The following is a 22,380-nucleotide window of genomic DNA, read 5'->3' as shown; positions in this document are numbered from 1 at the left end:
GTATTTTTATAAAAGGAAGAGAACATCTTCCCATGTCATAAAGCAGGTGAAGTTCCCTCAGAGGCTTAAACATAGAGTGACCACATGACCCAGGAATTGCAGTCCTTCCTGTATACCCAAGAGAAATGAAAACACACATATGTCCACACGACAATCTGTACATGAATGTTCATAGTAACATTATTCATAATAGCCAAAAAATGCAAACAGCCCAAATGTCTATCATCTTTTGAATGGATAAACAAACTGTGGAGTTGTCCAAATGATGGAATATCATCCAGCCATAAAAAGGAATGAAGCACTGATTCATGCTGTGACATGAATGATCCTTGAAAGCATTATGCTAAATGAAAGAAGCCAGTGACTGGGACCAGGTATTATGTGACTCTATTCATAAAATGTCCAAAAGGCAAATCTGGAGAGACAGAAAAGTAGATTAGTGGCTGCCAGAGGCTGGGGAGAGCAGGGAAAATGTACTCACTGCTAGTGAGTACAGGGTTTCTTTTGGAGGATGATGAAAATGTTCTAAAATTGATTGTAGTGATGGTTGCACACCTCTGAAAATACTGAAAACCATTGAAATCTCTCTCTCTCTCTCTCTCTCTCTCTTTCATTCTCTCTCTCTCTCTATCTCGATGGAGTTTTGCTCTTGTCGCCCAGGCTGGAGTGCAATGGCGCCACTTCAGCTCACTGCAGCCTCCACCTCCCAGGTTCAAGTGATTCTCCTGTCTCAGCCTCTTGAGTAAATGAGATTATAGGCACCTGCTACCTCACCTAGCTAATTTTTGCATTTTTAGCAGAGACAGAGTTTTGCCATGTTGGCTAGGCTGGTCTCAAACTCCTGACCTCAGGTGATCCAACTGCCTCAGCCTCCCAAAGTGCAGGGATTATAGGTGTGATTCACCATGCACGGCCTGAAAGGCACACTTTAAGTAGGTGAATTATACAGTATGTGAATAAATCTATTACAAAAAAAAATAAGGAAAAATTTAAGACAAGGGAAAAGAAACATGTTAAGTAACTGCCTTCAGTCTTGCCGCCAGAGACATGTGGGAACTGAGATTTGAACCCAGGCAGTCTGGCTCCAGAGTTCGTAGTCTTAGCCATTGTGCTGTGATAGGCTTTCATTGCAATATCAATTTCCTTAGGATAAAGCTTTGAATTTAAGTTAGAGTTGAAGTATGTATAAAACCAGATTTGCATTTTTAGTAGAATGTCTTGGGAAGGCCTTTGGAAGGTCCAGTTTGGAGGCTGTTGAAATAGTGCAAGACTTGAATTCAGACAGTGCTAATTGAGATGAGGAGAGGAAGACTTATTTGGGAGTGAGGCGAATATGGAGAAATTGCTTAGCTATTTATAGCAACAGTTGGAGCTGGCCTTCAGGGTTCCGAGAACCCTCCGTTTCACCATGCTGAGGTGCTTTCTCGCATTAGCTGCAGGGTGTCTGATACCCCGAGTCCTGTTCCCGGAATGCCTGTTTTCCTGAACTTCTTTGTCATCCTAGAAGGAGAGTGGACAAAGTAACAAAGGTAAATCATCTAGATTTAAATTTGTCTAAGAACAACTTTGCTAATACAAGTTTTAAGTAGTAAGATAGGTGCAAAGATGGAGAGAATTCATGATTTTGGCTTTAAGAGTCCAAATATTTCTGAAGGGCTTTGCAGTCATATGGATCTGCAGTTCCTTGAGGCCCTTTTCAGGAGGGCTAGTATTGTTAGCTTCGCCTTGTATATCAGATAGCTAAGCCTCAGAGAAGTGAAGAGAATCCAAGTAATATCCCAAAGGAAAGGAACTGCAGCCGCAGCAGCCGCACACATACCCGGGAAGACACAGGGCGGCATGGGTGAGGAAAGAATTATTTTAATTGTTTTGATATATTTAACTTTTACCTTGAACTAGTCAACTGGGGTCTTCAAAGAAATATGGTATACCCATTCTTATCAAGCATTTTCCATTCCAAAGTAGGAATTCTAGGTTTTTTTGTTGTTTTTTTTGTTTTTTGTTTTTCATTTTTGTGACACAGTCTTGCTCTATCGCTCAGGCCAGAGTGCAGTGGCGCGATCTTGGCTCACTGCAACTTCTGCCTCCCAGATTCAGGCAATTCTCTTGCTTCAGCCTCCCGAGTAGCTGCGACTACAGGTGCACACCATCACACCTGGCTAGTTTTTATATTTTTAGTAGAGACAGGGTTTTACTATGTTGGTCAGGCTAGTCTCGAGCTCCTGCCAACCTCGGCCTCCCAAAGTGCTGGGATTATAGACGTGAACCACCGTGCCTGGCCGAATTCCAGTCTTAAGTTTGTAGCATAAACTATTATTTTTCCATGGTCAATCATTTTTATCAGAACTATTCACTTTTGAGTAAGATGAGAAAACTATAATTAATGTGAAGTTGGTGGCCACAGCTGGGGAACTGTGCCTCAAGTTTGCTTTTGATACTGTATTTCGAAAGCTGCTTCTCTTTGGTGAGTATTGCTAGCATAACCCTCAGTTCCCAGCAGGTGGAGTGTGACTACAGGAGATCTTGTTCCATGCCCCTTCAAAGCAGAATCATGTCAGAGGATTTCAGAACTTCCTGCCCTTGCTTTTTCCTGTGTGTTTTTTTTTGGGGGCTGAGGGGAGTGAAACCCTTTTTTAAAAAGGAAGCATTAATCATTAAATTATGTAGCTCTTTGCTCACCAGGGAGTTGGCAAATGAACAGTGGGGTTTGTCAACCTCAGGGAGAGCTTGGGTTTGGTTTTGTCACTCAAGATGGCTTTGGTAGCCTCAGCCTTCGAGGAGGCTTTGGAGGCTTGTTTTTGCTCTTGGTAGCCTCAAGTATCCTCAGCTCTGCCGTTCTAAGAGTGCGACTGGTTCTGCCAGCCATGCTGACCCTTCTGTCACTCAGAGGGGACAGGCGCTGCTGACCCTTCCTGGAGGATCAGGGCTACAGATGTGGCCCCACAGGATCAACCTAGACTGCTCCAAGGGTTGCAGGAATGCCCTGAGTCTTGGAGCTCCCCAAGGTTGCCCTGCCCCCAGCACAGTTTGTGGAAGAAGAGTCCCAGCTCACGTTGTCAGCTCTGCAGGCCTGCTCTCTCTGTGTTCATCTAGGTCCGGGCCTTGGCCAGGGTGCATCCCAAGCCAGTTTGCTCACCCCCACAGAGCCGACATCTTTAGCGGGGCCTTTGGATCTTGCCCTGCAGCTCCTGGAAATGCGCCTCAGTCCACTGTTCCATTGCTGCCTGACAGACCATCCCAACTTGGTGGCACAGAACAATGACATTCACTTAACATGGTGACGATGACCCTACATGGTCTGGGAGCTGTGGGTTCAGTTAAGCTGTTCCCCCACAGCAGGTCTCACGGTACAGTCAGGTGGGGTGGGATGGGGCCAGCTCCAAGGCACTCAACATGCAGAGTGGTGGTGGGTGCTGGCTGTCACCTGGGGTCTCAGTAGAGGCCCTTGACGAGAACACTTGTGTGGCCTTTCCTTGTGGCCTGGGCTTCCTCCAGGCATGTTAACTGGATTCCTAGGGTAAATATCCCCAGAGAGAGCCAAGTGGGAAGCTGTGTCACTTTTTCTAACCCAGCTTCTGAAGTCAGTCATTTCTGCTGCATTCTGTTTCTTGCAAGTGAATTCCTAAGGTCATCTCACCTTCAGAGAAAGGAGATTACATTCCTCTTCTTTTTTTTTTTTGAGACGAAGGTTCACTCATTTCCCAGGCTGGAGTGCAGTGGCACAATCTTGGCTCACTGCAACCTCTGCCTCCTAGGTTCAAGCAATTCTTCTGTCCTTAGCGTCCCAAGTAGCTGGGATTACAGGCATGTGCCACTATGCCTGGCTAATTTTGTATATTTAGTAGAGATGGGGTTTCTCCATGTTGGCCAGTCTGGTCTTGACCTCCCAACCTCAGACGATCTGCCCACCTCAGTCTCTTAAAGTGCTGGGATTATAGGTGTGAGCCACCCTGCCTGGCCTACGTTTCTCTTCTTGATGGGAAGGAGGGTGTGTCAAAGACTACAGGCATTTTAAAACCACCGTCACACCTGCATCTCTGGGCCCAAGAGAACTGCCTTAGTTGTTAGTTGAATCGGCAAAGTCGCTGTTCTGAACTGGCCTTTGGACTCCTAGGCGGTGTGTGGTGGGGGTGGGGGGGATGAGAAACTTTTCCCTGGTTCCCGAGTTTCTGCAGCTCGTGTCCCGCTAGCGTAAACTGCAGTTTTTGAGCATAGCTTTCTTCTGAGAGCGTTATTGTCAATCTGATAAGTGGCCCAGTTTTGCAGATGAAATAAACATGGGAAGGGGAATGCAAATAGAAGAGCTGTGTTTCTCTACAGGTTTTTAATGTTGGAATTTCAGTAAGGAGACCAGTTTTCAAGCCTGCTTTAGGATCGATTTTAATGAGTTTTCTGAAAGCCAAGCAGAATGGCTGTGGATTTGAGTCTGACAAGTAAAGTGCATCTGTGGAGAAGTGAATGCTATAATGCGGGGTTGCTATGGAGACTGGAGATCAGCATTTTGGGCCCAGGCATGACAGTCATTTGTCACCCCCTGATCCACTTGTCCCCTCAACCTGCAGCTAAGGCTGCATTAACCAAAGGCACAGACATGCCCCAGTTTAATTCTAGACTCACGCATTGTTTTAAATGAAGTGGCTGAGTGATATTGTTCTGTGTTTCTTGATAGGAATTTTTCATAGATAAAGGGAAGTTGCCATAAGCTTTTAAAGAAGGCAGAAAAGGTGCTTGCAGCAGAAACTTCCCTCAAAAGGAATTACATTTGAAATATTGCATAGAATAAAAAGTTAGACTGACAATATAGTAACATCGGATTATTGTTTTCACCTAGTTACTTAAAAAGGATATAGAAATAGTATCTTTTGGCTTTTCTAGCATGATTTTTTTTTTTTTTTTTTTTTTTGAGATAGAGTCTTGCTGTTGTTGTCCAGGCTGGAGTGTAGTGGCACGATCTCCGCTCACTAACCTCTGCCTCCTGGGTTCAAGCTATTCTCCTGCCTCAGTCTCCCGAGTAGCTGGGACTACAGGCGTGCACCACCACACCCAGCTAATTTTTGTATTTTTAGTAGAGACAGGGTTTCACCCTGTTGGCGAGGATGGTCTCGATCTCTTGACCTCATGATCTGACTGCCTTGGGCTCCCAAAGTGCTGGGATTACAGGAGTGAGCCACTGCGCCCAGCCTCTAGCATGAATTGATTCAACCCTTTTAGAAAATGAGCAATTGATCATTTTTCTGGAGTTTAGAGCCCTAAACAGCATTTTAAAAAATAATGAGTCATATTCATAAGTTATGTTTTAACTTTCTTCATCCAATATCTGTTGATGAGTGAAATAGCGAAGAGGCAATTTTTATCTGAATACAAAGAGGAAAGAGTATATCATTATAAAGATAGAGTGGTTAATTTTAGGTTTTTATAGTGGGTGAGAAAAACAATTCTATATTTAAAAATTGATCATTTTGTCTTGAGGCAGCCAATTCAAGTCCCATTTACCCTTTAAAAAAAATGCAGGCCGGGCGCGGTGGCTCAAGCCTGTAATCCCAGTACTTTGGGAGGCTGAGGCAGGTGGATCACGAGGTCAAGAGATGGAGACCATCCTGGTCAACATGGTGAAACCCCGTCTCTACTAAAAGTACAAAAAATTAGCTGGGCATGGTGGCACATGCCTGTAATCCCAGCTACTCAGGAGGCTGAGGCAGGAGAATTGCCTGAACCCAGGAGGTGGAGGTTGCGGTGAGCCGAGATCGCGCCATTGCACTCCAGCCTGGGTAACAAGAGTTTCACTCCGTCTCAAAAAAAAAAAAAAAAAAAAAAAATGCAGCACCCTAAGTGAAGTAGAAAGGTTAAAAAAGAAAGCTTGAGTGACAGGGGAGAGATTTATATCACTGTTGTGTCAGTAGTTTTGGATATGAAGCATCTCAATAAATTTTGCTGGCGTGACTAAGACAGTTTATTAAAATAATATAAAGGTTCTAATAAGACATCTCCATTAAAAGTTGAAGTCTTGCCACTAGGCGTGGTGGCTCATGCCTGTAATCCCAGCACTGTGGGAGGCTGAGGTGGGAGGATAGCTTGAGGCCAGGAGTTTGTGACCAGCCTGGCCAACAATGTGAGACCCTATTGCTACAAAAACTAAAAAAAAAAAAAACAACTAACCAAGTGTGGTGATGCAGCCCTGAACTACTCTCAGCTACTCAGGAGGCTGAGACGGAGGATAGTTTGAGCCCAGGAGTTGCAGTGAGCTATGATCATGCCACTGCACTAGTCTAGGTGACAAAGCCAGACTCCATCTCAAAAAAAAAAAAAAAAAAAGTTGAGGTCTTGCATGGCAAGGCATCTTGGCTTAGTTGTTCTTGTCTCATAAAACTTTTGACAGGGAAAATAGAAAGTACTGTTTAATAATCTGAAATAAAGTTGATGTGTTTGAGCTGTCACCAAATGGCTTATAGTCATGGACAGGTCTTGTTTGTAGCTAGTTAAGATACCTGCAAGGTGATGCCTCTGTGTAGCAGGCTATTCTCCTAAAGAGTGTACAGTTGTCCCTCAGTATCTACAGGGATCGCTTCCAGGACCCCACAGATAACCAAAATCCACAGATGCTCAAGTCCTTTATATGAAATGGCATGCTCTTTACATGTAACCTTATTTATTTATTTTTGAGACGGACTCTCACTCTGTTGCCCAGGCTGGAGTGCAGTGGCACAATCTCAGCTCACTGCAACCTCCACCTCCTGAGTTCATGCAATTCTCCTGCCTCAGCCTCCTGAGTAACTGGCATTACAGGCGTCCAGCACCATACCCGGCTAATTTTTGTGTTTTTAGTAGAGACGGGGTTTCATCATGTTGGCCAAGCTGGTTTTGAACTCCTGACCTCAAGTGATCCACCCGCCTCAGCCTCCCAAAGTGTTGGGATTACAGGTGTGAGCCACCACGCCCAGCCGGTATTTGCATATAACCTACACACATCCTCCCATATACATTAAATCATCTCTAGAGTACGTATACCTAATGCAATATAAATGCTAGGTATATTGTCATACTGTTTTGTTTATGATGTGAAAATGACATGAAAAAAGGTCTGTATCTGTTCAGCTCAGGTGCTTTTTTCCCCCAAATGTTTTCTTTTTTCTTTTTTTCTTTTTTTTTTTTTTAAGATGGAGTTTCGCTCTTGTTACCCAGGCTGGAGTGCAATGGCACGATCTCGGCTCACTGCAACCTCCGCCTCCTGGGTTCAGGCAATTCTCCTGCCTCAGCCTCCTGAGTAGCTGGGATTACAGGCACGCGCCACCATGCCCAGCTAATTTTTTGTATTTTTAGTAGAGACAGGGTTTCACCATGTTGACCAGGATGGTCTCGAGCTCTTGACCTCGTGATCCACCTGCCTCGGGCTCCCAAAGTGCTGGGATTACAGGCGTGAGCCGCTGCACCCGGCCTCCCAAATGTTTTCAGTCTGAGGTTGTTGAATCCACAGATGCAGTACCCATGGATGTGGAGTCCTGATTGTATTTGAAAATGGTTACAAACATTTCCGTCCTATTGCCTCCTTCTCTCATTCCAATAGGCTGTAGCAGCCTTTTATCCCTGAGATGTGCCACACTTTGAAATTGTCATAAATTTTGATTCTGGGTTCCCAAGGCAAAAATTCCACAGATAATTATGTTTAGTTAATTGCAGAATGAGCTTCTTGGGGGATGGGTTCCTTTGTACAGTCTCCTTTACAGAGGGACTGCTTTGGGGACGTTCACGTTGGTGATTTGAGAGGTCATTGGGCCTAACTAATGAGTTTTGGTACTTGATTCATCATGTACCACTTGGTCTGTGTTGAGAAAGTTTGCATGGATATTCTTCAATACTTACTACCACAACATGGGATTATGAATAGTATTCTATGGAATTTTCAACATTGGAAGTTTTAGCTTATCTAATTTTGAACTATATATATATACATATATATGAAAAACTTTATTTGTATTTATTTACTTTTTTGAGACAGCTCTGTTGCTCAGGCTGGAGAATAGAGGTGTGATCTTGGCTCAGTGCAACCTCTGGCTTCTGGGTTCAAGCAATTCTAATGCCTCAGCCACCTGAGTGGCTGGGATAACAGGTGCATGCCACTATGTCCAGCTAATTTTGTATGAGCTGGGGTTTCACCATGTTGGCCAAGCAGGTCTTGAACTCCTTACTTCAAGCGATTCACCTGCATTGGCCTCCCGAAGTGCTGGGATTATAGGTGTGAGCCACCACACCCAACCTAAAAAATTTGTTTGTTTTGAGATGAAGTCTGGCTTTGTTGCCCAGCCTGAAGTGCAGTGGTGTGATCTTGGCTCATTGCAACCTCCTCCTCCATGGTTAAACCAATTTTTCTGCCTCAGCCTCCTAAGCAGCTGGGATTACAGGAGTGTACCACCATGCCCTGCTAATTTTTGTATGTTTAATAGAGATGGAGTTTCCCCATGTTGGCCAGGCTGGTGTCAAACTCCTGACCTCTGGTGATCTGCCTGCCTCAGCCTCCCCAAGTGTTGGGATAACAGGTGTGAGCCACCATGCTCAGCTGAAAAACTTTAATAATAGCACAAATTTAACACATCTTAAGAGTCAGAAGGTAGTGACCCCTTTTCCCTAATAATGTTTAAGGAGAGTCTTGATAAATGATTTTCAGTGACATTCTCAGGGTATTCAAGTACTGGATGTAAATTCATGTCAGGTGATTTTTTTTTCTTTTTTGAGACAGAGATTTACACTCATTGCCCTGACTGGAGTGCAATGGCGCAATCTTGGCTCACTGCAACCTCTGCCTCCCAGGTTCAAGAGATTCTCCTGCCTCAGCCTCCCAAGTAGCTGGGATTAGAAGCATGCACCACCACATCCAACTAATTTTGTATTTTTAGTAGAGATGGGATTTCACCATGTTGGCCAGGTGGAGTCAAACTCCTGATCTCAGGTGATCCACCCACCTTGGCCTCCCAAAGTGCTGGGATTACAGGTATAAGCCACTGCTCCCGGCCTATGCCAGGTGACTTTTTAAAGTTATCTTTCAATACTGAGATTTGTGGATGTTTAATAATAATAAATAGTTCAGTATCATTGATATTTTGAGTTTTAATAGTAAAAATATTCTACTTCTGTACATAAACAGTAATGAAACATGAAAGTTTGAAATACATTTGAATGTAGGTTTTTAGGACAAAAATGAGGAAGGATGGATAACTTCGGTTTTCTCAAACCTGTGGTGTGCATCAGAGCCATTGGGGAGTTAGCTGAATATTTGTGGATGATTCTGATATATTTCCGAGCTTGCATTCCACTGCTTTAGGATGGAACTTTCCTGCCTCTTTCAAAAGTTACCTACTTGTATAGAAATATATTTACAAAGTCTTTCACCCCTCTCCATGAAATAAAATAGTAGTAATAGCCACCACTATTGATCACCTTCTCTGGGCCAGCCATTGTGGTAGACACTTTGAATGTGTTTTTTTAATTTAATCTTCACAGTAACCCATTGAGGTAATTATAACTGTCCCCATTTTATAGGTTAAGAAATGAAAATCACAGAGTTAAATATTTTGTCTGTGGTTACCCAATAAAAAAGTAGAGTAGGGATTTGAGCCCAGGTCTTCATAATTTTAAAATATCTCTTCGTATCCTTGAAACCTGTTCATTTTGAACACTTCAAATATGATACAATACTTGGATCAGGACAAGAGTGAGTTACTCTGAGTTTGAGGGTAGTGTTAACTCCTTTTGTCCAAAATGTGACCTTCAAGAAAGGGAAGGTGGTACGAGCAAAGAAGTGCCAACACCAGTGAGGATTCACCTGTTCGTGCTGCCGCTAGGGAGGCTTGGCCTCAGTGTCTTCAGGGCTGCCCTCTGGGAGATTCCAAGCAGAGAATCCGAGAGCCTTCCAAGCTGTTCGCTCTAATGCCTGGTGGGAGTGGTCTTATGCTTTGTACCAACTGGCAGAATGATGGAATCTTTTCTCCTTCTGGATTCTTGTTTTTTCTAGCATAAGTCAAGCAGCCCGAAGTTTTCTTTAAAATAAAGAACTGTCCTGCAGATACCAGTTGTCTCCCAGAAAACTACATAGTACAAAAACAGAGAAAAAAACACAGGTTTGATTCAGGCATTTTATGAGCTCAGTTTATTTAGAATGAAATGTTTATTTTCTTTTTCTTTTCTTTCTCTCTCTCTTTTTTTTTTTTTTTTTTTTTTGAGACAGAGTCTTACTCTGTTGCCCAGTTGCCCAGGCTGGAGTCCAGAGGCACGATCTCCACTCACTATAACCACTGCCTCCCAGCTTCAGGTGATTCTGGTGCCTCAGCCTCTTGAGTAGCTGGGATTACAGGCGAGCACCACCATGCCTGGCAAATTTTTGTATTTTTTTAGTAGAAACGGGGTTTTATCATGTTGCCCAGGCTGTTCTCCAACTCCTGGTCTTCAAAGTGTTGGGATTACAGATGTGAGCCACCATGGCCCGCCCTAGAAACGTTTATTTTCTTAGACATAGAACTAAAAGAAATTAAATGAGGTTCAGTCAAAGGAATAGGTTTTCTTGGGAAACCCAGTGAGGATTGAGTTGAACTTCCTGAAAAGGAAATTTTAAGTCAGTGGTTACAAAGCACTACGTAAATAAATGTGGCATAAAATAGAAGTAAGTGTGAAACACAAATAGTGTCAACTTTATTATTACAACGAAATATTCGGACAATAAGTATGGTATTTCTTTGAGAAGAAGACAATTATTTTTCATATTGTGGGTTTTTATTGATGTTGTTTGTTTAACTGTCTTCCTAGAAACGTTGCATCAGCTCCACCAGCAGCTGGTTGAAGCGGAACGTAGGTCAATGACATACCTCAAACGGTACAATAAGATCCAGGCAGACTACCACAATCTCATTGGAGTCACAGCAGAGCTGGTGGATTCTCTAGAGGCCACAGTCAGCGGCAAAATGGTAAGGAAGATCCCCTTGCGTGTATGTCTGTTTGGCAATGAAGAGGTCTTATGGGCAAGGACTATGTTGATAGGGCAGATGGAGCCTGCCTGTTTCCATTCCAAGCCAATGGTGCCTGCTGCTCTATTTCCAAAAGCTAATATGCACGGAGGAGATGAAGCTGATATTTTGTGCTGTTTTTAACAAGCTTCGTGCAGTGTTTTATCCATTTTTCTTAACACACTATCTGCCATATCTTTACTTCTCTACCTTCTTCTTTTTTTTTTGAGATGGATTTCGCTCTTGTTGCTCAGGCTGGAGTGCATTGGCGCAATCTCGGCTCACCGCAACCTCCACCTCCCAGGTTCAAGCAATTCACCTGCCTCAGCCCTTCGAGTAGCCGGGATTACATTAGCCATGATGCCTGGCTAATTTTGTATTTTTAGTAGAGACCGGGTTTCGTCATGTTGGTCAGACTGGTCTCAAACTCCTGACCTCAGGTGATCTGCCTGCCTTGGCCTCTCAAAGTGCTGGGATTACAGAAATGAGCCACTGCGCCTGGCCCTTTTAAAAAAATACATTTTTCAGAAAATTGAGACAGGGTCTTGCTTTGTTGCCCAGGCTGATTTTGAACACCTGGGCTCAAGTGATCCTCCTGCCTTGGCCTCCCAAAGTGCTAGGATTACAGGTGTGAGCTATTGTGCCCAGCCTCTACCCTATTAATGTTAGCAAAGGATAAATTGTCTGGCAACAGAAAAATACATTGTGACAAAAAAATGAGGGGGACATGCCCTATCGTATAGGAAAGCCACTGATTTTCTGATATTAGTTTTGTATCCAGCTGCCTTTCTGAATCCTATTAATCTTGCGTTTTTTGATTGATTCTTCTGTATTCTGAATTGACAGTCATGTTATCCAATAATATTTGTTTTGCTTTTACAGTTAATCTTACATTGGCTGTGGCCTATGGTTTATTGTTGAATGTCATCATGGGCATCTTTGTCTTGTTCCTGACTTTTTTTTTTTTTTTGGATACAGAGTCTTACTCTGTCACCAGGCTGGAGTGTAGTGGCACAATCTTGGCTCACTGCAACCTCCGCCTCCTGGGTTCAAGCAATTCTTCTGCCTCAGCCTCCCTAGTAGCTGGGACTACAGGTGCATGCCACCACGCCCAGCTAATTTTTGTATTTTCAGTAGAGACGGGGTTTCACCATGTTGGCCAGGATGGTCTCTATCTCTTGACCTCGTGATCTGCCCACCTCGGCCCCCCAAAGTGCTGGGATTACAGGCTTGAGCCACCGTACCCGGCCGTTCCTGACTTTTTATAAAGTACAATAAAATCTGTTTGTAGACATACAGGTTTTTTAAAAATTAACTATAGGTTCATACTACATTAATAAAAAATAATTCAGGCCAGGCACAGTGGCTCACACCTGTAATCCCAGCACTTTGAAAGGCTGAGTCAGGAGGATCATTTGAGGCCTGAAGTTTGAGACTACTCTAGGCAACATGGTGAGACCTCTGTCTCTTAAAAAAAAAAAAAATTAAAAGTAAAATTAAGCTGGCCATGGTTTCTCACATCTGTAATTCCAGCACTTTGAGAGGCCAAGGTGGGCAGATCATCTGAGGTCAGGAGTTCGAGACCAGCCTGGCCAACATGGCAAAACCCCATCTCTACTAAAACTACAAAAATTCACTGGGAGTAGTGGCGCATGCCTGTAATCCCAGCTACTCGGGAGGCTGAGGCAGGAAAATCTTTTGAACTCGGCTGGCAGAGGTTGCAGTGAGCCAAGATCACACTACCACACTCCAGCCTGGGCGACAGAGTGAAACTGTATCTCTAAATAAATAAATAATTTAATTTAAAAAAAGATGAGTTAGAGGAGGGAAGCGGGACTCTTTACTAGCCTTTTTAATGTAAAAGAACTACGTGCTCGTGGTAAAAAATTGAAACAATTCAGAGAAGTGTATAGTAAGGAGCAAAAGTTCCTTCACCACAATGCTGTAGATGCATTTATTTATTGATGTTCAAGACTGACATTGGGCAGGGCACGGTGGCTCACGCCTATAATCCTAGCACTTTGGAAGGCTGAGGTGGGTGGATCACCTGAGGTCAGGAGTTCAAGACCAGCCTGGCCATCATGGTGAAACCCCATCTTATAGAAAAAAAAAAAAAAACTGACATTGTCTTGTGTATTATTTTAGAACATTTCCCAGCATATGCATGTGTGTGTGTACATGTGTAAACACATGTGTACAGCATATGTACACTTAGTTGGGTCATATGATTCATTACTCTTTTGAAACTTGCCATTTCTCTTTTGATATAACTTGGAGATCTTTCCGCATGACCAGATCCACCCCATTAATTTTAATTCTTGTACACGATTCCGTTATAAAGGTGAATTGTTATCAGAGCTCTGGTGATGAACATTTAAATTTTTTGGTTTTTTGTTTTTTATAACAAAAAATGTTGCAGCGAACATCCTCGTGTATACTGTACATCTTGATAAAATTCTAAAATGGGAACTGATAGAGCAAAGATACGTATGGGCATGAGCGTTTTGACAGAGGTTGCCAAATTATTTGTCCTAAAATGCCTACAATGCCTGCTCCCCGAATAGTGTCTGAGAGGAGCTGTCTCCACACGTGGCAGCACTAAATTGGAGTAAACTTTGAAGTCTTTGTCAGTTTGGTAAGTAAAACTTGGCATTCTGCATATTTTAATTTAGATTTCTTTTTTGTTTTTGAGACAGAGTCTTGATCTCTCACCCAGGCTGGAGTGCACTGGCACGATCTCGACTCACTGCAACCTCCACTTCCTGGGTTCAAGTGATTCTCCTGCCTCAGCATCCCGAGTAGCTGGGACTACAGGCGTGTACCACCACGCCCAGTTAATTTTTGTATTTTTAGTAGAGACAGGGTTTCACCATGTCGATCAGGCTGGTCTTGAACTCCTGATCTTATGATTTGTCCTCCTCAGCCTCCCAAAGTGCTGAGATTACAGGCATGAGCCAGCACGCCTGGCCAATTTAGATTTCTTTAATTATGTATGAGGCTGAGTATATTTTCATATATTGTTCTTTGCTATAGCCATATATATATATATGTATGTATATGTATATATTTTTTTAGCCGTTTGTTTTCTTTCCTCATTCTCATGTTTTTTTTTTTTTTTTTTTTTTTTTGAGACGGAGTTTCACTCTTGTTACCCAGGCTGGAGTGCAATGGCGCGATCTCGGCTCACCGCAACCTCTGCCTCCTGGGATCAGGCAATTCTCCTGCCTCAGCCTCCTGAGTAGCTGAGATTACAGGCACGCGCCACCATGCCCAGCATGGTGTATTTTTAGTAGAGACGGGGTTTCACCATGTTGACCAGGATGGTCTCGATCTCTCGACCTCGTGATCCACCCGCCTCGGCCTCCCAAAGTGCTAGGATTACAGGCTTGAGCCACCGCGCCCGGCCCATTCTCATGTTTTAAGCAAGAAAGTGACATGATGAGATTGGCTTGTTAGAGAAATGGTTCTGCTAGCAGTTTCAGAAGTTAAAGGAACAAACAGTTTCAGGACTGAAGGTTTGATGCAAAATCTCAACAGCCACAGAAATCTCCAGAAGAAGAGAACTGAAAAGCATCCAGTGGTTTTGACACTTAGAAGTTCATTGGTTGTGAGCTTTGGCACACGTTTCCATGGAGGAACTCAGGTAGAAAGTTGGTCACATTGTGTTGAAAGGTGAAGGTGGGTTGAGATGGCAAACTCAGGCAGTTCTTTCAAGAACTTTGGCTGTAAAGAGAAGCTGTTGAGAGGGGGTTGATAGACGAGGATCTAGGGTGAAAAAGAAGAATAAGATCTAGGGTAGGCCGGGCACAGTGGCTCACGCCTATAATCCTAGTACTTTGAGAGGCCGAGGCGGGTGGATCACATGTTTTGGGAGTTCGAGACCAGCCTGACCAACATAGAGAAACCCCATCTTTACTAAAAATACAAAATTAGCTGGGCGTAGTGGCACATGCTTGTAATCCCAGCTACTCGGGAGGCTGAGGCAGGAGAATCGCTTGAACTCGGGAGGCGGAGGTTGTGGTGAGCTGAGATCACGCCATTGCACTCTACCCTGGGCAACAAGAGCAAAACTCCAGCTCAAAAAAAAAAAAAAAGATATAGAAGATGGGGCAGGTATGTTTCTAATACGAAGTATATGCAAACATATTTCTAGTTATAGGGAAGAAATAAGTATAGAAAGAAAGGTTAAAATTATAGGATCAAAAGGTATGTTTTTTGTTTGTTTGCTTGAGACAGGGTCTTACTCTGTTGTCCAGGCTGGAGAGCAGTGGTGCAATCACAGCTCACTGCAGCCTCAACCTCCTAGGCTCGAGCCGTCCTCTCACCTCAGCCTTCTGAGTAGCTGGGACTACAGGTGTGTGCCACCATGCCTGGCTAATTTTTATTAGAGCTGGTATTTCACTATGTTAACCATGCAGGTCTCAAACTCCTGAGCTCAAGTGATGCACCTGCCCCAGCTCCCAAAATGCTGGAATTACAGGCATGAGCCACTACACCAGCCCTGAAAAAGGAATGTTTAAATTTTAATACTGTAGAAGTTTACTATAGGAATTCAGAAGGAATGGACTCAGGATAATGTAGCAGGTCTAGCCCTGGGATGGGGTCCCTTTTTCTCCATGTCACTTCACATGTAGCTATGTAACATGGGATGACAGACACCTGCCACAGGATGGACAGAGCCTTTTATGTGGCTGAAGCAGACCAGAAGTTTCTAGCAGATAGGCAAGAGGCCCAGGAGGAGAGAAAAGGGCCCAGCCCAGGCATCCCCAAACTATGGCCCACGGGCCGCATGCGGCTCCCTGAGGCCATTTATCTGGCCCCCCGCCACACTTCAGGAAGGGGCACCTCTTTCATTGGTGGTCAGTGAGAGGAGCACAGTATGTGGCAGCCCTCCAATGGTCTGAGGGACAGTGAACTGGCCCCCTGTGTAAAAAGTCTGGGGACCCCTGGCCCAGCCCTTTCCAACTCCCCAGGGGTGGAGTAGCCCTGCTTCCCACACAGCCTGGGGGGATGGCCTTCCTCCTGTGCAAGTGGATGAGCAGGGGTGGGAGAGCAGCCACTTCTGCTGCCACATGGAAATTCCCCCAGGTGGAATCGAGAAGCTGCAGAAGAGGAGGTTCTTTTCCAACTGTCATTCCTAGAAAAAGTTTTGGAAGGGTGCACACTTTTTAATAGTTGTTTCCCACAGGGATTGGTTTTTTGGAGAATGGTGGGATTCAGGAGAGGCTGTGGTACTTGTACATTGAAATGAGCATACATTTTTTTCTTAAAAGAAAATATATGAGATGGGGCCGGGCACGGTGGCTCAAGCCTGTAATCCCAGCACTTTGGGAGGCCGAGGCAGGTGGATCACGAGGTCAAGAGATCGAGACCATCCTGGTCAATATGGTGAAACCCCATCTCTACTAAAAAAATAGAAAAAATTAGCTGGGCATGGTAGCGCATGCCTGTAATTCCAGCTACTCAGGAGGCTGAGGCAGGAGAATTGCCTGAACCCAGGAGGCGGAGATTGCAATGAGCCGAGATCGCACCATTGCTCTCCAACCTGGGTAACAAGAGTGAAACTCTGTCTCAAAAAAAAAAAAAAAAAAAAAAGAGATGAAAACAATTCCAGGACTTTCAATGGTGTGTGTCAATCCTGAACTCCTGTAGCTGGTGAGAGAGGCACCACCTCTCTCTTTATTTTCTAAAAAGAAAATATAAGAGATGAAAAAAATTCCAACATCTTTGATGTATGTCAATCCTGAATTCTCGTAGCTCGTGAGAGAGACACAAGAGATACTGAAGAAGAATGCAGAAGCCAGCAGTGTTGATGGTCACAGCAGCTCAGCTTCATGTTGTCAAGCACTGGATAGTTAATTAAAAGGGTCTCCATCATTCAGTCAGCAAGCATTGGCCGAGCCACCTGTCATATGTTAGGCGTATCTGTGACCTCATTTACCCCCTCACAGCAGCTGTTTCAATAAAGGTGTGGAAAGCAGAGGCAGAGCTATTGGTCTTTTCGAGTCCAGTACTTGAGCCCTGACCTTCGGATTTGAAGCCTGGCTCTCTTTCCCCCACGTTATAGTCACCCAGTGACTTTTTACATGAAGTCACCAAAAGAGTTTGAGATCTGTTTATTCTGCAGTGGAGATACCTGGAGTCGAGTTACATAATTTGCAGTCTGTTGTCTCATGAGCACACCTGTTGTGTGTTAGCACATTGTTCTGTTAGGACCAGTGCTTTTTCTCCTCCCAAGAGCTCTGATGTTAAAGCAAATGATTATTTTTCTAGCTTATATACCTCATCATCGTGCCTTACAGAAAGCTGTTGTGAGGCCGCTCTAATAATTGCCAGCGTGGCTCAGGTGCCCCTCGGTGAGTTTCATGCCATCATCAGTTGTGTTTGTGTCCTCCTTGCAGATCACCCCTGAGTACCTCCAGAGCGTCTGTGTCCGCCTGTTCAGTAACCAGATGCGACAGAGCCTGGCACACAGTGTGGACTTCACGAGGCCTGGGACGGTGAGGCTCCGTACTCAGGGCAGGGTGCCAGTGGTCTCTCCCCCCAAATCTAAAAAGATTGTAACTTTAAAAATAGCATGAGAAAATAACATGCAAGAGGTTACATTTCAGCTGGCTTTTGAAGTCTAGAAACTCGTAGAAGGAAAATAAATGTTTCTGACGAGGGTGCAGCTGAAAGCTGGCCTCTTGGGGAGGGTGAGGAGAGAGGTGTGTTCTGTCTACCAGTTATAGCCACTCAGTGGGGCTCCCAGGGTTGGGGATCAGTAGGAATGGATGGAAACTTTATTCTCTCTCTTTTTTGCAATGGAGTCTCACTCTGTCACCTGGACTGGAGTACAGTGGCACAATCTTGGCTCACTGCAACCTCCACCTCCCCGGTTCAGGCTATTCTTCTGCTTTGGCCTCCCAAGTAGCTGAGATTACAGGTGCATGCCACCATGCCTGGCTAATTTTTTTGTAGTTTTAGTAGAGACGGGGTTTCACTGTGTTGGCCAGGATGATCTCGATCTCCTGACCTCGTGATCCACCCACCTCGGCCTCCCAAAGTGCTGGGATTACAGGCATGAGCCACCTTGCCTGGCCCGTTCTCCTTTTTTAAAAGCACTGCCATAGTGGAGGTTGTGTGGTCTAAAGCAGGGGCTTTTTTTTTTTTTTTTTTAACTTTTTACTTGAAATAATTGCAATTGCAAAAGTAACAACAGACATTGGCATACCCTTTACCCAGATTAACCAGCTGTTAGCATTTGCCCCTTTCTTTGTTGTGTCTCTCTAAACACGCATGGGCATGCACACATATGCACAAAATCTGTTTTCTAGACTATTTGAGGATAAATTATGTGTATTACCAACCTTTACTCCTAAATACTTCAGTGTATATTTCTTAAGGTAAGGAACATTCATATAACTATAAAGTTACCAACTTCAGTAAATTTAACATTGATACAGCCTTTTTATCTACTGTCCATCTTCCAGTTTTGGTAGTTTGAGTCAATAATGTCCTTCATTGTATTTCTTGTCCTCTGATCATCTAGGGTCAGTTATCACATTGAGTTGGCACAGCTCTTAGCCTCTTAAGCTCGAATGTTTCCTCAGTCTTTGAGTTACATGACATTGACATTTTAGAAGAATGTAATTTTCTCCCTTTAAAAAAAAATAGAACATTTCTCCTTTTGTGTTTGATGTTTCCTTGTAATTAGATTCAGGTTATGCATCCCTGAATCACCTAGGCCAAGTATGACCTCGATGATCTTGTGTCCTCCTTAGGCTGGCACATCTGGAGGCCCATGGTTTTGAGGCAGGCATTCGTAACCAGGGGAGATACCAGTGTCTCTCGAAGTCTTCAAAATACAGGAACCCATGGGCCAGGAGTCCATGCCAACCTCTGCCCCATTCACAAGCTGGGTAGGTGAAGCCCTATGAAGCCAGCTGTACAGATTTGGAACGAAACTCCTGGGTGATCCTGAGGCATCCCTCTGGGTCAGAGCTGCAGCTTTTAAATAAGGATTTGCACGTTAATATAATATTAGAGTCTTAATAAACAGAAGCCTTTTTTTTAGTATTTAAAAGAAAATGTATGCCCTACCTAATTCTCAAGTAGATTTGAAGAAGCAGTTTATTATGAGAAAACATAAATATGAGAAATGATAAAATATAAGAAATAAGAAGGTAGAAAATAAAAATAAGTAAAGAAATTGTGGTTAAGGGAAAACAAGGGTGGGAAAAATAAAATTAAGCAAGGGCTAATGTTAGTACAAAAAATGTATGCTGTGAGTTGCTGTACCTCCAGAGAAGCAGGCTACGGATTTGGCTCTGGGCTTTCTAGCAGACTGTACAAAAAGGGAAACATGAGCAGTTACATGATTCCCAGTGCTTAGAAAGCAGGAGAGGCAGTTACATAATTTTTATTAGGTAATATTTCCTGCATCCAAAACAACACATGTGCTGCATCTGCAGGCTAGGAACCATGACAATAAAACCAGCACCCACAAGCCCACCACACATTGCCCGAAATAGACCATTTCAGTGCTGAGTAAGTTCTCTACCCTTCAGACTTTTTCCAAGTAGGTGTGTTACTTATATAATTTAAAAACAAGTTTAAATACGTTTTTTTAAAAGACTGGATGGTCAGACAACTGCTTCACACAGTTATTTCTGGTGCTAAGACCCAAGGATAGTCTCATGGGTCAGCAGTTTCTATGGATCTTCATAGAAAGCATGTAGTCATGTGCTGAAGAGCAGATGACCTTGACCACTTCCCCTCGGCGTAACAGGAATATCTCAGAATGACTGGCTCTATCAGCTTTTCCACACACGTGGACAGACAGTAGATGCGGAGTCTTTGGGACGTGGCCACAGTGATTTTAGCATGCCGAAATCTTAGAGAATCAGCCGTTTTTAAAAGGTCAGTAAAGTCACCATTGGATATTCAAGTCTTAGAAAAGTAACTTCCTCAGGAGCCCTTCAGAAGAAGGGCTTTAAGCTACATTCCCAAGAATATGGCTGACTCTCTGTCCACTGTCCAGTTAACATTCGGAGGGTTAGGATGCAGAGTGTGCTTACTGGAAACTGGCTTTCTCACGGCGATTAGCATGGTGGGATGTGTCTAGTAGGAGCACTCCTTTCTTCCTCCTCCTCATTTATTTGTTAATTCATCAAGGACTTAGTGTTTTCTAGGTTCAGTTTATAAAATCCCATCATATCTTATATATATAAGCCTCCTTACATTTCTGTCTTCTCTAGGAGGAGTGATGTATCCAACTTATTTGAAACTGATGTTGGCTGGGCATGGTGGTGCACGCCTATAATCCCAACACTCTGAGAGTCCAAGGCTGGCAGATTATTTGAGCCCAGGAGTTCGAGATCAGCCTGGGCAACAGGGGGAAAACTCATCTCTACAAAAAATACAAAAATTAGCTGGCTTGGTGCTGCACGCCTGTAGTCCCAGCTACTCAGGAGGCTGAGGTGGGAGGATCACTTGAGCACAGGAGGTTGAGGCTTCAGCAAGAGGAGATCACACCACTGTACTCCAGCCTGAATGACAGAATGAGACCTTGTCTCAAAAAAAAAAAAAGAAGAAAGAAAAAAACTGATGACATGTTATTAAGCACAGTTTAAAAGGGAGCAGGGGTACAACCCATCTGGTTATCCCACGAGAAGTCACCAATGCCATCTGTCAGAAGACAGTCCCACCACCTGACTGTTATGTTAGCATCAAAGTACAGACTCTGTCTAACCACTGGAAACCAGGGGAGGGAGGATGAGTTATGTTTAGCTTAGTGATAACCATTCTCTTTCTACTGAGACATTAGCTTAGGAACACAATAAAAGCTCCAAAAACCTTTTTATTATTTCTAGCTGATTTCTCTAACAAGGTGATAAAAAGTTGATGAGAGGTCATTGTGAAAGTATAAAAGAATATTGTTGTTGACTAGGCATGCATGCATAAAATTGATTTATGATATCTATCTCAAGAGTTCAAATTTACAATGTGTGAAGAAGGAAATTAAGATAAAGTTTAGATGCAGTGTCCAGTGACTGGAGTGATAGGTTTTAGGATTTGGAAGAAGAAGATTGCTTGCTTTTTTTGCTAATTTTTTAAGGGAACAAATTCTACTCGAGGGCTCAACATAATGCAATTAATTTCAAGATGAATACGTAGCACAAATCAGCCTCCCTCACAGAACGGTCTTGGGTCAGCTCACCGGCAGGTGCTGTGTTGAGCTTGAGTGTTACTGTGAATTACGTGCTGTAAAGGAGCTTGGCCTGGCCCTGCCACAAAACCGTTGGTGTCTATAAAGTTTGGTATGCTTGATACTGGTTCTTATATCTGCCAGTTAAAAAGAATCTGGGCTTCTGCCAACTTTCTCACTGTTGAAAATTCAAAAGAGCCCACTAAATAGAGCCCTTCTTTCCCCGAGTTCTGAACTGACCAAAAAATAGGACAAAAGAGTAAAGGAAAAAGGACCTGAAAATGTAACTGTTGGTACTAACAAAGCTTACATTGGAGAATGCGGATCTTTTTTTTTTTTTTTTTAAGACAGAGTCTCACTTTGTCACCCAGGCTGGAGTGCATTGGCACAATCAAGGGTCACTGCTGCCTTGACCTCCTGGGCTCAAATGATCCTCTCACTTTAGCTTCCTGAGTAGCTGGGACTATAGGCATGTGCCACCATACCTAGCTAATTCTTATTTTTATTTTGTAGAGATGAAGGCTTACTATGTTGCCCAGGCTGGTCTCAAACTCCTGTGCTCAAGTAGTCCCTCCGGCTTTGGCTCCTCCAAATGCTGGAATTACAGGTGTGAGCTGCCACAGTTGGCTGAGAATATGGATTTTGTTTGTAGGCAGGTGGGATCCCACTCGCGCCTGGGAGTTACAGAAGCGTACTTGCACAGTCCTGGATAGCTCTGGCCAAGCCTAGCCCTCTGCCATTGCTGTGGCCACCATGAGGGTGGCACAGAGAAACGGAGTTGACATGTTCTTTCTGGTGAGCTCTGCCCAAAGCAGAAGAGCACAGGCAGGACAGCGATGCCCAGGTTTGCCCCCAGCCTCACCAGTCCCGTGAGTCACTCCCTCTCTGGAGAGGAAGGCTCTCACTGACCGAGCGCCCCACAGTAGAAACACCACAAGAGGAAAGAAGTGTGGGTCTGCTGTCACCTCGTTCATGCCCAGGTAGCTGTGTCCAGAAAGCTGCCCATGTTATCAAAGCTGGTACGTGTATCTAGGCACTCCCAGAAGGTTTATAATGATGGGATTCATTTCTCTGAGGTCAGAGCTCTCTCAGGTGGCCTTTTCCGTTTGACTCCACGTACTGCTGCTCCAACCCATTTGTCTTTCTGTAGTCCTTACCTTATCAGAGCCTGTGGCTTGCTGGGATATGAGAGAAATCAGATTT

At 43.9% G+C, this 22,380-nt stretch overlaps 1 protein-coding gene across 5 annotated transcripts in view; it reads left to right on the top strand.

The window, feature by feature from the left end:
- ARMC9 (armadillo repeat containing 9) overlaps positions 1–22,380 on the top strand; it is a 177,901-nt gene that overhangs the window by 31,854 nt on the left and 123,667 nt on the right. For all 5 annotated transcript variants that reach the window (XM_039469780.2, XM_039469783.2, XM_074398860.1 and 2 more), the window contains exons 7-9: positions 1,505–1,529; positions 10,792–10,949; positions 17,390–17,488. In XM_039469780.2, the coding sequence (XP_039325714.2) occupies positions 1,505–1,529; positions 10,792–10,949; positions 17,390–17,488 (282 nt within the window). The remainder of the gene's footprint in view (positions 1–1,504; positions 1,530–10,791; positions 10,950–17,389; positions 17,489–22,380) is intronic.

This window comes from Saimiri boliviensis, chromosome 5 (genome assembly GCF_048565385.1).
Source record: "Saimiri boliviensis isolate mSaiBol1 chromosome 5, mSaiBol1.pri, whole genome shotgun sequence".
In the NCBI taxonomy this organism is placed as follows: domain Eukaryota; kingdom Metazoa; phylum Chordata; class Mammalia; order Primates; family Cebidae; genus Saimiri; species Saimiri boliviensis.
Note: the sequence above shows the minus strand (reverse complement) of the source record. Positions and strands in the feature narration are given on the sequence as shown.